General features: G+C 41.7%; 1 protein-coding gene across 3 annotated transcripts in view; it reads right to left on the bottom strand.

The window, feature by feature from the left end:
* The window catches only part of POLR3B (RNA polymerase III subunit B), a 134,273-nt gene extending 121,605 nt beyond the window's left edge, over nt 1-12,668 (bottom strand). For all 3 annotated transcript variants that reach the window (XR_002726770.1, XM_023194162.2, XM_023194247.2), the window contains exons 1-6: nt 12,381-12,668; nt 6,392-6,424; nt 3,763-3,819; nt 3,613-3,677; nt 980-1,055; nt 645-745 (exon numbers count right to left, since the gene is read on the bottom strand). Coding sequence is in view for 2 of the 3 variants with exons in the window: in XM_023194162.2 (XP_023049930.1) it covers nt 645-745; nt 980-1,055; nt 3,613-3,677; nt 3,763-3,819; nt 6,392-6,424; nt 12,381-12,452 (404 nt within the window). In the remaining variant the exon portion in view is untranslated. The remainder of the gene's footprint in view (nt 1-644; nt 746-979; nt 1,056-3,612; nt 3,678-3,762; nt 3,820-6,391; nt 6,425-12,380) is intronic.
* Nucleotides 12,669-15,611: the final 2,943 nt, after the last annotated feature.

Below are 15,611 nucleotides of genomic sequence, written 5' to 3'. Positions count from 1 at the left end.
TATATATATAACAAATATAAATGAACTAAATTCTCAAGACAATTTTTAAAAAAATGTAGCCATATGCAGTTTACTTCAACTAAATTCAAAACATACATAAGGACATTTAAGGATTTTTTTTTTGAGATGGAGTCTTACTCTGTTGCCCAGGCCGGAGTACAGTGGCACAATCTCAGTTCACTGCAACCTCTGCCTTCCGGGTTCAAGCAATTCTCATGCCTCAGTCTCTCAAGTAGCTGGGATTACAGATGTGCACCACCGCGCCCAGCTAAAACGCAATCTCAGAATTGCGTTTCTCCAGGAAATCTCCAGGAAAACTCAATCTCAGAATATACCTGGAATCCACCAAGGCCTGTCCAAGAGAGTTCGTGGAAATGCTATCGTACCTAGTGTTTCCCTAGCAGCTTAGAGTTATAGTAGGAAAGGGAAACATTTTCCTCAACTTTTTAGAAAAGGTTTTACAATTAATAAATAGTAACAACCATGACTATATGCTGGACATTATTCTAAGTGCTTTACACATGCTGACTCATTGGATCTATGAAACAGGCAGCATTTCTTGCATTTTTCAGATGAGGAAATGGGGTCACATCATGGGGCTGGAATCCAGGCAGTGTGGCTCTAATACAGATTTAATTTCTTACCTGCCGATGGGTAAGGCATTGCGGATGATCCTCTGGCTGCCTCGGGTATATTCAATATCCACTGTAATAGGGGCAGAGTATGTCATATCTCTCAAACGGCACTGAAAGAGAATCAGGAATTTGATAGTTACTGCTCCTTCTCTCTGCAACAGGGTCCTGATCACTTCAAAGTGCTCTTTCTGTAGGAGAAGTATGGTCCACATCGAACTTTAATCCCTTTTTCTCAAAAGAATGTCTCCCCCCTCCCATTTTTAAATGATCTTTTAAGAGTATATATTAAGGGTAGACTCTGAGTTAAAGCAAACAAGTCCAATTAAAGTAAGGTTTGTAATTACCTCATGAGGGGACACTGGTCTAGTTACATTGAAGCTTTCTTCAACATCAGGAAGCCCAACATAGATATTAAGATATCTGAAAAGCAAATTAGTGTAGTACAAATTATACTTCTTCAAAGATCATAAAAGCAAACAAGCTATTTTCCTTCCAAATACAAAGATTATGTTTTGATAAATGCTTATCTTGCTAAGGACGACAAATTAAATATTAAAATTGGAGATCTTCTTGAAGTGATAGTACATATAGCTTTACAAAGAAGGGAAATATTATCAAAGTATCTTTTAAAAAGTACTACAAATCTCTTTACAAAAATACTGGACATACAGCTCCCTAAAAATGATACTTCATGAAAGAGCAAAGTGCAAAGAGTACTGATGATCCGCTATCATTTGTAAAAGAAAGAAGAGGCCATAAAGGCAAAAAAAATAAATATGCTCATTTGTGCAACAGAAGGATAAAAAGGATAAAGTGAAAACTAATGAGATTGGTTACCTATGGAGAGTGGCTGGGAACAGGGTGGAAAGAACTGGAAGTGGAACAACTATTTTCTGAATATACTTTTTTTGTGCAAGTCTAACTCTTAAACCATAATAATGTTTCACATACTGAAAAAAAAAAAGAACTAAAGTAAGTAACCCTGGGAGACAATATTGTGATTGGACATTGAGAGGCTAAAGATAAAAAGGACAGTGCACAGATCTTATACTCTAGTAAATTTTATCTCACAGAGACATGAGTTAACAATTCTGAAACTTTATGTATAGTCTAGGATTGAAAAAAATTTTTTTTAAATATTGCAGATAATGGGAGCCAGATTTCTCATTATTGGGATAAAAGTTAAATAAGGAAAGGGAAAAGGTTAGAATGAGTCCTGCAGTGCTGAACTGAAACTGGAGGTATCAGTCTGCATGGTTTTTAATATATGTAAAAATGGATAGGATAAAGAAATACAGATGTGTCTGCATGTATGTGCTCATATACATATACATATTTCTGAGCTCTGCCTGCTGAAATCTTAGTGTCCATATCTTGGATTCTAAGTACTATTTTCCAATAAAAGGGAGACTCTAGGGCTCCTTGATTCCCAATCTAGGACAGGGGCATACCAAATGAACTACATCTTACGGTGTGAGAAAGCAAAGGAGTGCTCAAAAAATAATGGTGGCATCATGAAAGGACACAGGAGTCAATCTGAAGGGTCTCCCTATGGTCAAAGCTGAAACAGTCTGAACAACAGAAAATGACAGTACTGGATATATATATGATAGTACTCATAGAATAAAATAAAACATCCATAAGTCCAAATTGATATAAATTAATATAGAGAGAGATAAGTGAGGGGAAGAGGAAACTGTTCCGTATAGAATTCCAGTATCAATGCAGAAGGAAGGATCGAAATAAAGGTTCACCATGAGGTAAGCCCACAATAATAACTGTTATAGGTAAGAATCATCAATGTATGCTAAAATTGTTGGTGAAATTATGATGAGAAAGGGTAGTTGCATAGTCTCAAAGAATCTCCCTATAAGACACTTATTAACTACAAAAGGAAAAATAGTAACTTTTCAGTGGAGAAATCTGGAAGATTCTACCTTAACCAAGTGAACAAAGTTAAAATCATCAGTAATAAAACATACTGGCATCTGTAACCCCAATACGAATCAGTGAGAACAACATAAAACATTGCCTCTGTGGTATTCTTGCCAAAAATGTAAAACCCAATCTAATAATGATCACATGTCATACAAACTCAAATTAAAGGAACTTCTACAAATACTGACTAGATTGTTCAAAAGTGTCAATGTCATGAAAGACCAAGAAAGATTGAAGGACTGTCAAAAATTGAGGAGACTAAGGATACAAGACAACTAAACATAACATGGAGCTCTGGACTGATTCCTACACCAGAAAAAGAATATTTGTGAGAAAACATCAAATAAGGTCTACAGATTAGTAGACCACATCATATCAGTGCTGACTTCCTGGTTTTGATCATTGTGCTATGGTTATGTAAGATGTTAGTATCAGTGAAGGCTTGGTGAAGAATATTGAAGAACTCTTTGTACTATTTTTGCAGTTTTTCTTTTAAGCTTAACATTATTTCAAAATAAAAATTTAAATATTTAAAATCTAATAGTTTCAAAAATTTCCCAACCATAACTCATTATAATTTGCCAGTTAAAAATTTAATTTGAGCACTTTATAGTTAATAAAAGACAATGATTTCTTTTTTCTTTTTTTTTTTTTTTGTGAGTCGGAGTCTTGCTCTGTCGCCCGAGTTGGAATGCAGTGGCACAGTCTCAGCTCACTGCAATCTCCCTGACCCAGATTCAAGTGATTCCCCTGCCTCAGCCTCCTGAGTATCTGGAATTACAGATGTGTACCACCATGCCTAGCTAATTTTGTATTTTTAGTAGAGACAGGGTTTCACCATGTTGGCCAGGCTGGTCTCGAACTCCTGACCCCAGGTGATCTGCCCACCTTGGCCTCCCAAAGTGCTGGGTATTACAGGCATAAGCCACCGCACCTGGCCAAGACGATGATTTTAAAAGAGTTTTGATAGCAACTCCACTCACTTTAAAAAATGTCAGATGTAACCCACATAGCAAATTAAGAATAGTTGGTTCCTTACTTTAAGTACCACATAGGGTCAGCATCACTTGTAACCTTTTCATTGGCTTTCATTATCTTCTTTATCTGCAGTGGAAAATGCAACATTAGTGAAGACTCTGGCTTCCAATTAATCCTTAGTTTATGTCTATTTCTAATGTCTGGTGCTTACCTCTACATTAATGAAATAGTTAAATGAATCTATATGCTGTTTCACGAGGCCTTTCACCTAAACAAATAGAAAGAGAAAGTAAACAGGTTAGCAACAAAATAATAAATCATATAATGGAATCTAATAATAGGTGAACATAAAATTTTTATCAAAACCAAAGTGAGAAAAAAATCCAAGAATTTTATTTAGTAAATTTTTTCATTAGTGTGTTCTCATGCCATTTCTGCATCATCTTACTAGTATATCCTTGAGAGTTTTCCTCCTTGAGAAGCAATCTGACTTTCGGAAATCAAAATATGAGTATGTGAATATATGGTCATGTGCCACATAACATTTCATTCAACTGTGGAGCATATATCTGACAGCAGTCCTATAAAGATTATAATGGAGCTGAAAAATTCCTGTCGCCTAATGACTTATGACTTGATTTGATTTCATAGTGTGTATTTCTGAAAAGAGTGACCCCCTCCTCAAGAAAAGCCTCCTGCGGGCCCCTCAGGAAGTATTCTAGAAGTAAGCATCGTTATCCTAGAAGATGATAGCTCCATGTGTGTTATTGTCCATAAAGACCCTCCAGTGGGACAAGGCACGGAGGTGGAAGACAGTGATACTGATGATTCTGGCCCAGGCTAATGTGTGTATTTGTATCTTAGTTTTTAACAAAAAAATAAAAATTTTTTTTGGAGACAGAGTCTCGCTCTATTGCCCAGGCTGGAGTACAGTGGCGTGACCTTGGCTCACTGCAAAGTCCGCCTCCCTGCATCAAGTGGTTCAGGTGCCTCAGCTTTCTGAGTAGCTGGGATTACAGGTGCCTGCCACCATGCCCTACTAATTTTTGTATTTTTAGTAGAAACAGGGTTTCACCATGTTGGCCAGGCTAGTCAATCTCAAACTCCCAACCTCAAATGATCCGCCTTGTCTCGTCCTCCCAAAATGCTGGGATTACAGGCGTGAGCCACTGTGCCCAGCCCCTTCTTCTCCATTTATGTGCAGCTCCTTTTAAAAAATAACAAAAAGGCCGGGCAAGGTGTCACATTCCTACAGTCGCAGCTACTCAGAAGGCAGAGGCAGGAGGATCAAACTCAAGAGTTTAAATCCAGCCTGGGCAATGTAGCAAGACCTGGTCTCCTAGGGGAAAAAAAAAATTTATTGACCTTACAACGATTTTATTTGATTCTTGGTCAATCCACTACTTAGAAACTCCTCAATAGCTTCCTATGGCTTTTAGAAGAAAAGCGAAATTCTTAACATGGCTTTCAAATCTGATCAGGAATCTGGCCCCGACAACTTTCCCAGCCTCATTTCCCAGGACTCTCCCCTCTGCCCATAACACCCAACTGAATTCTAGAGTAGAGTTCAAAATGAGTAGACACAAAACTCTACTCATTTTTCTTTTTTTGAGATGGAGTCTCACACTGTCACCAGGCTGGACTGCAGTTGTGCGATCTCAGCTCACTGCAACCTCTGCCTCCCAGGTTCAAGTGATTCTCCTGCCTCAGCCTCCCAAGTAGCTGGGATTACAGGGGCCCGCCACCATGCCCAGCTCATTTTTTGTATCTTTAGTAGAGATGAGGTTTCACTATGTTGGCCAGGGTGGTCTCAAACTCCTGACCTCGTGATCCGCCCACCTCAGCCTCCCAAAGTGCTGGGATTACAGGCATGATCCACCGCGACCAGCCTCATTTTTCAAGTCTCCATTCTTTCACTTAGCACAATGCTTTCAAGATTCACCCATGTTGCAGCAGGTAACAGTACTCAATTTATTTTTATTGCCAAATAATACTCTGTTGTACAGATATATCACATTTTGTGTATCCATCCAGCAGCTGATGTCCATTTGGGTTGTTTCCGCTCTTAGCTGTTACGAATAATACTGCTATGAGCATTTGTGTACAGGTTTCTGCATGGACACGTTTTCACTTCTCTTGGGCAGATATCTAGGAGTGGAATTGCTGGAGGATGTGGTAACTTTTTGTTTAACCATTTGAGAAACTGCCAGCCTGTTTTCCCAAGTGGTTAAACACTTTACGTTCCTACCAGTTCCCATTCCTCCACACCCTTATTAACATTCGATTTTGATTATAGCTATCCTAGCGGGTACCAAGTGGTCTCTCGCTGTGGTACTCACTACTTCTTAGCATAAGCTCTTGGAAATTGAATTGAAGCCCGACACCACATCGTATCACATTCAGCAACTCCTCTTGACTGGTCGCTGTTTCCTGCAGACCCTGTGGAGGCTCCTCTTGAACACCTTGATTGAGCCACACTCTCTGCACCCAGCTTTCAGCTTAAACCTTCTTCTCTTAAGATGTGGTTTATGTCTCACTTCATTTGGGTGGCCCTCTCTGACCATCGCTCTTTTGCTGATAGCACTTTGGTTTTTAATCATGTGCCATGCTCCTATGCATGTACTACTACTTCTCTCTAAAATTAGACTACCATTCCCCAAACCAGCACCTTTCAGGCAGGGATTTTACCTTATAATTCCTTGTATTTCCAAAACCTAGCAACACAACTACACAAAATCAAAGAACGTTGATGACAAAAAATTTAATCTTTAAAAAATGGCTTATTTCTTGACCTTTTCATCTGAAAAGTAACCAATTATTATTAAATGCGAAACAATTACCTTTAAAAATGCTGGAAGCAGCCTCCATTTCTCCTGTGAGCCAAAACAAGAAGAATATCAGAACTCTGTACCAGCAATAGTACTTTCATAAGTTATTTTAATGTACCAAAATAAGCAAAGTAAGTCAAAACAAAAAGAACAATTTTTAACATTTTTATGGAAATCACATGTGTGCATATGCATATAAATATGTATACACGTACATACATACACTACAGATTTCTTAAACGGAATATAACTTAATCCCTTCTTGATGACTCAACATTTTAAGCAATTTTCAATCCTTTCTTTTATGCTCATGACACTTCCTAAGTGAAGTCTGCCAGTTTGAGAAAAGGAAAATAAGGCTCAGAGAGTCTGGTAGGAGAGCTGGTTCTCAAGACCCAAAGGGAGTTCTGTCTCCCTCCCACTCTCTCTCAACTACTGTCTGGTCAGAGCTCATCTCAGGGCTACAGAAGGATGGCACATATGGTGATTGCTTCCTACACTGCCTGAGCAACTAGAGGGACAAAGTTACAATTGATAGAGACGAGGAACACTGTAGCAACAGCAGGTTTAGGTGTGGAGGGGCTACCAGAAGTTTGGTTTGGGGGTGTTAAGCTTGCATTAGACATTCAGGTGGAAATGTCAAGGAGGCAACAAATGAGACTGGAATTCGGGAATGGAGTGGACGGGAGATATAAACTAGAGAGAGATTAACAAGTGGATGGTAATTAAAGGCATGTGATGGATGAGATCACCTATGCAGTGTAGATGAAAAGAGTTTCACAAAGTGAGACCAACCAAGAACATCCAACAATTAGAGAGGAAGAGCAGAAGGCAGCTCCAGCAAAGGAGACCGAGGAGTGGCCAGGCAGGGTGGCAGACACCTGGATATAGTCAAAAACATTTTCCAGAAGGGAGGCAGGCAAAGCTAATCTATGATGACAGAAATCAAAAGGTGGTTGGGGGGATAGACTGAAAAGGGTCATAAGGGAACTTTCTGGGGTGATGCAAATGTCCACATATAGCACATAACTATAAAACCAATATAAGTGAATATCTAGCATCCATACCTTTTATTATATAAATTATACCTAAATTTAAAAATAGAAGAATGACAATGATACAGGTTGAATTGTGTCCCTCTCAAAATTCACATGCTAAAGTCCTAACCCAAGTATCTCAGAATGTGACTGCTTTTGAAGATGGGGTCTTGACAAAGGTGATTAAGTAAAATGAGTCATTAGGGTAAGCCCTAAACCAATACAACTGGTGTCCTCATAAAAAAGAGAAATTGGACATAGAGATGCACACAAGGACAATGTCATGTGAAGATGAAGGTAGAAGTCTTGGTGAAACTTCTGCAAGCCAAGGGATGCCAAAGATTGCCAGAGTTTTAAACACCTATAGTGGGGGAGAGCACACAGCAGATCTTCTCTCATAGCCCTCAGAAGGAGCCGGCTCTGCTGTCACCCTGATCTCAGACTTCTGACCTCCACAATTAGGAGAAAATAAATTTCTGTTGTTTAAGCCACATAGTTTGTGGTTACTATGTTATGGCAGCCCTATGAGCTAATACTGCCACGTCTTCAAATTCCTTTCTCTACACCCCTTCTCATGCTCGCTTCCTCCCATTCCAAAGGAAGGACCATCCATTCCTTGGTCTAAGTCTAACCCTTCTGCCATGAACACAATCCTGCCAACCTTCTCCTGAAGACTGTAAACTTTGCCCCAGTTCGGTCCTTGATATTCAACCTGTTCTATTTAAAACTAGTAAAGTATTCAAATCTTCCCATTTAAAAAGAAAAACAACAACAACAAAAAAATTTAAGACCCAGCAGCTCCTCTGACTACTTTCTTCCCTGCCCTTCAGCTTACGACCTCTCCCAAATTACGCCATATTTACCTTCTCGTTCCTCGCTTCCCACTCCTTCATTCCATTATAGTCAGGACTCTGACCTACCTGCCAGTGAAACAGCTCGACAGAGGTCACCAAGGCTGCGACTTCAAAAGACCTCCCTTGATGCCCCTTCACATTCCCTTTCCACAGTATCTGGCCATGCCAATCACTGTCTTACAACGCCCTGTGACATCATTCTCTTATGTCTTTCCTTCCTCTGGCTGGGCCTTCTCACGTCTCTTTTCCTCTGCCAACCTGCAAACATTGTTGTTCTTCAAAATTCTATCCCTGGCGATGTCTTTTCTCATTCTCAAGTAGGGTTGGGAATGGAGGATTTCAAACAACACTGTTTGAAAGTGTTGTTTTGCTTCCCCCATCTCATCCCACAGCCCCCTCGTTCCAAATGTGGGCTTTCAAAGGCAGTGAACCTGTCTATCCTGTTTACCACAGTGCCTGGCACATAAAAGACTCCAATAAATACTGAATGAATAAATAAATGAGTGAGTGAACATCACTGTTGCAGCAAGCTACTGGGTATGGGCCTGTCCCCTCCAACTATTGACTGGGCAGTGATACCTTACAGCCTCAGAGGCTACTTAAACTCAGTATGTCCAAAATTAAATCTTCCCCCAGCTCCATTCCCAATCTCAGTGGATATCACCATTTATCCCAGTCAATCCCAAATTAGATACCCGGTAGTTCTAACTTTCGGACTCCTCTTAATCGACAGTAAAACAAAAATTCTACTGAGTCGACCTCCTTGTAACCTTCCTTGCATTTATCCTCTGCTCCTGTGCCAGTTGAGGCCCTCATAATCTGGACTGTGGCAATACTTCCTTTCTAATCTTTCTGTTCGTCCCTTTCAATGCTAAACACTAAAGCCAGTGTGCATGTCCTCATGTGCACAGCTGAGCATCTCATTCTCTACACCTCTTCAGTGCCTCCCCACCCTCTTCACCATGTCTTGAGCCCACAGTGAGGCATACATCATGTGCTGTGCTTGCAGCTGTACTTGTGCCCACGCCTCCTCCTTCCATCTGGAATGCTTCCCCACCACCACACTTCATCCACATCTGGCAAACTCAGTTCAGGCATCACATCCCAGCTACCATTTGTAATACTAATATACCCCTCGCCCACTTGTATCACAGTACCTATTGCATGTTATTCCACCTGCTTACATGTCTCTCTCTGTAAGTCTATAACACACTGGGAGGCAGGAAACACATTTTTTGAACTTTTATAAACCCTGTGAGTAATACACCACCAGGTAAGTACTCAGTAATACTGACAGATATTTATTCAACAAGTAACTGATTAATTGGCTCCAAAGCTTGTGTTATTTCTACCATACTACCATGCTGCTGTGCTACCATAAGCACAAAAAAATACACACCAGGCATGGCCAGTTCAAGTAAAATTGAGCTCCTATCTAGAAAAAGTTTCAGAGAAAACACTGAAGTTGGAAAGTTTAAGAAAATATTTTAATATCTCAATTTAAAAGGAAATGGCAGCAAGTAGCAGAGATCTACCATCTTCTAGGAGAATCAGGAAAGGCCTTCCTAGGCAAGTTGTATCATAGATATGTGGGATTTAATTTACAAACAGGAATGGGAGAGTGATCCAGAAGAAACTGTATGAGCAGAGTAGAAAGATCTCAAGGGAGGGAGAGGGGAGAATCATGGGAAAAGAAGCTAGAGAAGTAAGCACTGGTCAGACTGAGGAAATTTATTACAAACATGGTAAACACTAGATTTTGCCCTAAAAGCAACAGAGATTGAAGAATTTTAACCGAGGGAGCAACATAACCATGTTTGTGTGTTTAAACAGACAGCTCTGGCTGCAGAGCAAGGAACAGACTGGATTGGGACAAGTCAGGTGCCAGGTAAGAGAGTTAGGATGTAAGAGAGGAGAGTGGTTCTGGGCTGGAAAACAGTGGGAATGAAGTTTCAGATATGCATAGATTAAGAACTCAAGACTTTTTAGAGGTGATGGTGGACTGGATGCAGAGTGCAGGAAGAGGAACTGTTATTCTTGAATCAGAAGGCTGGAATTATAGCAGTGATCACTTCATAGCTGTGTAAATTCACATAATAAATAGAACTCTCCCAGGCTTATTTTTTCAGCTCTCTGGAGAAGCAGTCCGATCAGCAGTTAGGGATGAAGACTAGAGTCAGACTGACAAGAGTCAGATTACCCACTTACCAGGCTTCTAATGCAAGGCTATTTACTTCACATCTCTGGGCCTCTCTGGCAAAATGGGGGTGAAAATAGCACTTATTTCAGAGGATTAAATAACATAACGCATGTTATGGTTAAACAGAGCCTGGTACATCAGCAAGTGCTCAGGGAATGCTGGCTCCTTGATATTTACTTTTCACGGTTAAAATACAGTTTTGTGCGGCCGGGCGCGGTGGCTCACGCCTGTAATCCCAGCACTTCGGGAGGTCAAGGTGGCGGATCACGAGGTCAGGAGTTCGAGACCAGCCTGGCTAACACAGTGCAACCCCTTCTCTATAAAAAATACAAAAATTCGCTGGGGATGATGGCAGGCATCTGTAATCCCAGCGACTCGGGAGGCTGAGGCAGGAGAATGGCGTGAACCCGGGAGGCGGAGCTTGCAGTGAGCTGAGATCTCACCACTGCACTCCAGCCTGGGTGATAGAGCGAGACTCTGCCTCAAACACACACACACACACACACACACACACACAGTTTTGCCTGATGAAGATCAGCAGCCTATTGCATGCACTCATAGACTGAATCTGACAAACTGCTAATCCAACTTCCTTAACTTGTCAAATTATTATAAAGAGGTTTTGTTTTCTTTTCCTCGAGACAAGGTCTCATTCAGTCACTAAGGCTGGAGTGCAGTAGCACAATCACAGCTCACTGCAGCCTCGACCTTCCAGGCTCAAGTGATCCTCCCACCTCGGCCTCCTGAGTTGCTGGGACAAGAAGTGCACAGCACCACACACGGCTAATTTTTGTATTTTTTGCAGAGATAGGGTTTTGCCATGTTGCCCACGCTGGTCTCAAACTCTTGAGCCCAAGTGATCCGCCCGCCTTGGCCTCCCAAACTGCTGGTATTACAGCAGTGAGTCACCACGCCTAGCCAAGGAGGTTCTTATAATCGGATAGATTTACTGATCATATCACTTTCCTGCTTAAACCCTTCAAAAGCTCTGCTCCAAGACAAAGTCCAAGCTCTGTCAGATGTTTATTGAAACTTTTCATAATCAGGACCCTTACTTAACCCTGTCTTTTATCTCTCCTCCTCTATTTTTCTTCACTCTAATACTACTGGATTTACTTTCCTTCCGCAAAAACATTCAATGGTCTTGCCGAGGAGGTTTCAAGTATCTTGCTCTCTCTCCCTGAAATCTCTCCTTTGCTATCTTCTCCGGCCACGTCTCCACTTCCCTATTCCATGTCAGTGTAGATTTTGAGGCTCAGAGAGGTTATAATATGTGCCTTATCAGATAACAAAACATGTCGACAGCCGTACTTCACTGGGCAGCTCGCTGTGGGACAGCTGTCCTTAACTTCTGAGAATCTGATGAAAGCTATGGAGTCTCTCCCTGAGAAAACACACAGGCAAATTCTTTAGTAAATATTCAGGGCGTTTAAAATTCCCCTGCAAACCAAACTTGAACTTCAGGTTAAAAGGAAAGATGACTAGCTTGGAATTCAGACGATCTGGTTTTACCCCCACAGCCAGCTGTGGTGCCTCATGCAAGCGGCCTGAGCTCCCTGGCCCTCAGTATCGTTTGTAAGACTGCAAACACGCAATACGTCCCCCACAGCAAGTGCGAGGGCCAGTCCTCCCCACGCACACCTATGCTGGAAGAGCTCCAACCCGAGAGCTAGCCGCGGGGCTTCTCGACCCCCGCAGCGACTGACAGCTCCTCTGGGCTCAGCCTTCACTCGCGCACGCGGATGCCAGCTCTGGAAAAAGACTGGCACGCCAGACGCTCTGAGCATGCGCAGATGCCCGGCGCATGCGCACAAATCTCCAGCCCGCCCCCTTAGCGGCCCGGCACTCCGGGCAACGCCCCCTCAGGGAGCATCCAGGTCCCTGACGCTCCATGAGTGTCTGGCATTCACCTCTACAGTCGGGATCGGCGCAGCCAGCTGCTCCGGAGTCAGGTTCCCAAACTCCTCCGCTAGCACGTCCATGCTGCTCACGAAGGAGAAGGAAGTAGATAGAACCCCCGCGCCCGCCTTTCCTGCACCGAGCGAACTGCAAGACTCCCGGAGAACGGTGCGCGGAGGCCTAAACTGTCCCCGCCGTGTTAGCTAGAGACGCGGCAGAAAGGTTCCGCCTGCTCCCTGCGCGAATCTGGTGGAACCCGGATGTGGCCGAGGCCGAGTAGGGAAACTACGCCCCCTGGTGTAGCTCAGAGGTCTGGCGCGGGGAATCCTAAGCCCCAGCTGTCAGTTTTCTTGCCAATTCTCTGATAATTGAGACCAGGAAAACATAGTGGTTGTCATTTTAAAAGTAATCCGAAGAAAAGTGTAAACGCATAATTTACCCAAATTGAACCACTGAGGCAGAGAATTGTTTAATGTAGTCCAAAATTATATGTGTTGTTTAGTATGGAAGAGCAGGAAACGTCCCAAATGCCTACTAATAGGAGATAGATTAAATAAATGATGGTACATGCGTGTAATGGAAGAGTGTTCAAAATTCTCAAAAGCACTAGTTGGAAGATGTAGGAGTAAATATCAGCGTATGGAGAAATTTAGTATGAAAAGATGACATTTACGTTAGTAGGGGAAGGATGGCCTGTCCAGTAAATAATGTTTGAAGACCTGATTACCTATTTGGGGAAAATACATGTTAAGTGAAACCTTTATGGATTAAATATTGAAATGTTAACAAAAACTTAGAAGAAAATGTAAGTGCAGATATTCATAACATTGAGATGATGAACGTTTTCAAGACGGCAACAGTCATATCATAAAGGATTTCATAATATAATTCTAAACACGATTTTATGATTCCACGGAAAATTTTTAATTTTCTGAACAGAATTTTTTAAATCGCCAACGAATAGAATTAATAAAAAAATAAATTGGCAGAAGACAAAGGGCTGGTCTCTAATTTACAATGAGCTCATACAAATCAATAGAAAGAAAAATCCTATTAGAAAAAACAAGGCAAAATGCACCAATTAATTAATGGGTATGGAGTTTCGATTTGGGAAGATGCAAAAATTCTGTAAATGGATAGAGGTGATGGTTGCACAACAATGTGAACGTATTTAATGCTGCTGACCTGTACATCATTTTAAAGGGTTAAAATGCTACGTTTTATGTATATTTTAGAACAATAAGAAAAGCTATGAAAATTTGTAAGTACATGTATGCTTTCCAATTTCTCCCTCATAAAGGTAGAACCCTTGCACCAGGTTAATTATTCTTGTTTCCTAAAGAGCTACTTAAATTTCAGTACTTGTATTTTCTAAGTGTTGCACTGACATCTGAAATATGAGAAGAATGGGAAAAAGACCAAAAGTAGAATCAACCCTGCCTTTGAAGTTCTTACAGTTTACTTATTACGGAGACAAGATACAACTTGTGTCTCATCCTTGTGAATTACCAGATTGCAACTGATTTAGCATCTAGCCTGGAAGGGACTGTGAAAGTGATTTATAGATGGCAGAGGATCTCAAGGTTGGCTCAAGTGTGTTGGTTGTCTGTGCCAAAGTCGTCTTTGCTTTCTATCATCAAGGTGATTCTCCAACTTTAGGGTGTATCAGAATCACCTGGAGAGCTTGTTAAACCAATCTCAGCTTTCTGATTGGTAAATTGGGGCTGAAAGTTTGCTTTTTTTTTTTTGAGATGGAGTCTTACTCTGTCGTCCAGGCTGGAGTGCCGTGGCATGACCTTGGCTCACTGCACCCTCCCAGGTTCAAGCAATTCTCCTGCCTCAGCCTCCCAAGTAGCAGGGATTACAGGCGCGTGCCACCTACCCAGGTAATTTCTTTTCTTTTTTCTTTTTTTTTTTATTAGAGACGGTGTTTCGTCATATTGGCCAGGCTGGTCTCAAACTCCTGACTTCAGGTGATCCACCTGCCTCGGCCTCCCAAAGTGCTGGGATTACAGGCATGAGCTGGCGTGGTCTTGGCTCACTGCAACCTCAGCCTCCAAGGTTCAAGCGATTCTCCTGCCTCAGCCTCCTAAGTAGCTGGGACTACAGGCATGCGCCACCACACCCAGCTAAACTTTTATTTTTAGCAGAGACGGGGTTTCACCATGTTGGCCAGGCTGGTCTCAAACTCCTGACCTCAGGTGATCCACCTGCCTCGGCCTCCCAAAGTGCTGGGATTACAGGCATGAGCCACCACACCTGGCCTGCAAATTTGCATTTTTAGTAAGTTCCCTGCTGCTGCTTTCCAGTGATTATGCTTTGGAAATCACTAACCTAAGACTTACCACTCAGTGCCATATGCTCTTTTTATGGGTCTAATTATCCAGACTGAGCTCTTGGTACAGGAACTATCTTATCTTGTTTGTCTTTGTATTTCCAACTTCTAACCCATCAGTTGTTCCTGAAAATATTTGTGTAGAATAAGTGAGTTGAAAGAAAAAATTGCAATGGGTGATATTTGATATTATACTCACTTTTTAAGAATCCAGATTGCTTCTAGTTTCTCTTCAAAAGCAGGAGGCTCCTGTAGCCATGGTCCCAAAGTCCTATATGGCAACAATGTCTCTACTAAAAATACAAAAATTAGCCTGAGGTGCTGGCACGCACCTGTAATCCCAGCTACTCAGGAGGCTGAGGCAGGAGAATTGCTTGAGTCTGGGAGGCAGAGGTTGCAGTGAGCTGAGATCGCGCCATTGCACTCCAGCCTGGGCAACAAGAACTAAACTCCGTCTCAAAAAAAAAAAAAGAGAGATCAGATCACAGAGGGAAAAATGGTTAACATCTTGGAATACTATCTTATCACTTAATGTATAATGGCTTATGGTAGCCAGATGAAAAATTGACCATTGTCATGGAGGAATAGGGGATCTTGTTTAAGGGAGAGCAAGGAAAAAGGAAAGGCAGAGGTGTACAATCTGGGCCCTGAAATACTAGGGAGAACTTCTGTGTATGGAGTGTTTACTGTTTGTCAGGCATTGCAATGACCACTTGATGTGCCTTCTCTAAGTGAGTGTTCAACCCCGGGGGATAAGTATGATTATTGCCACTTGACAGGTAAAGAGACTAAGGCTCACAGGGATTAAGAAACTTGCCCAAGCAGAGCTGGAATTTAAATCCATAATTATTTGACCCCAGAACCCATGCTTTTAACCACTCTATCATAATGCCATACCAAAAGCATG

Source organism: Piliocolobus tephrosceles, chromosome 10 (genome assembly GCF_002776525.5).
Source record: "Piliocolobus tephrosceles isolate RC106 chromosome 10, ASM277652v3, whole genome shotgun sequence".
NCBI lineage: Eukaryota > Metazoa > Chordata > Mammalia > Primates > Cercopithecidae > Piliocolobus > Piliocolobus tephrosceles.
This window is presented reverse-complemented; position numbering and strand designations above follow the sequence as displayed.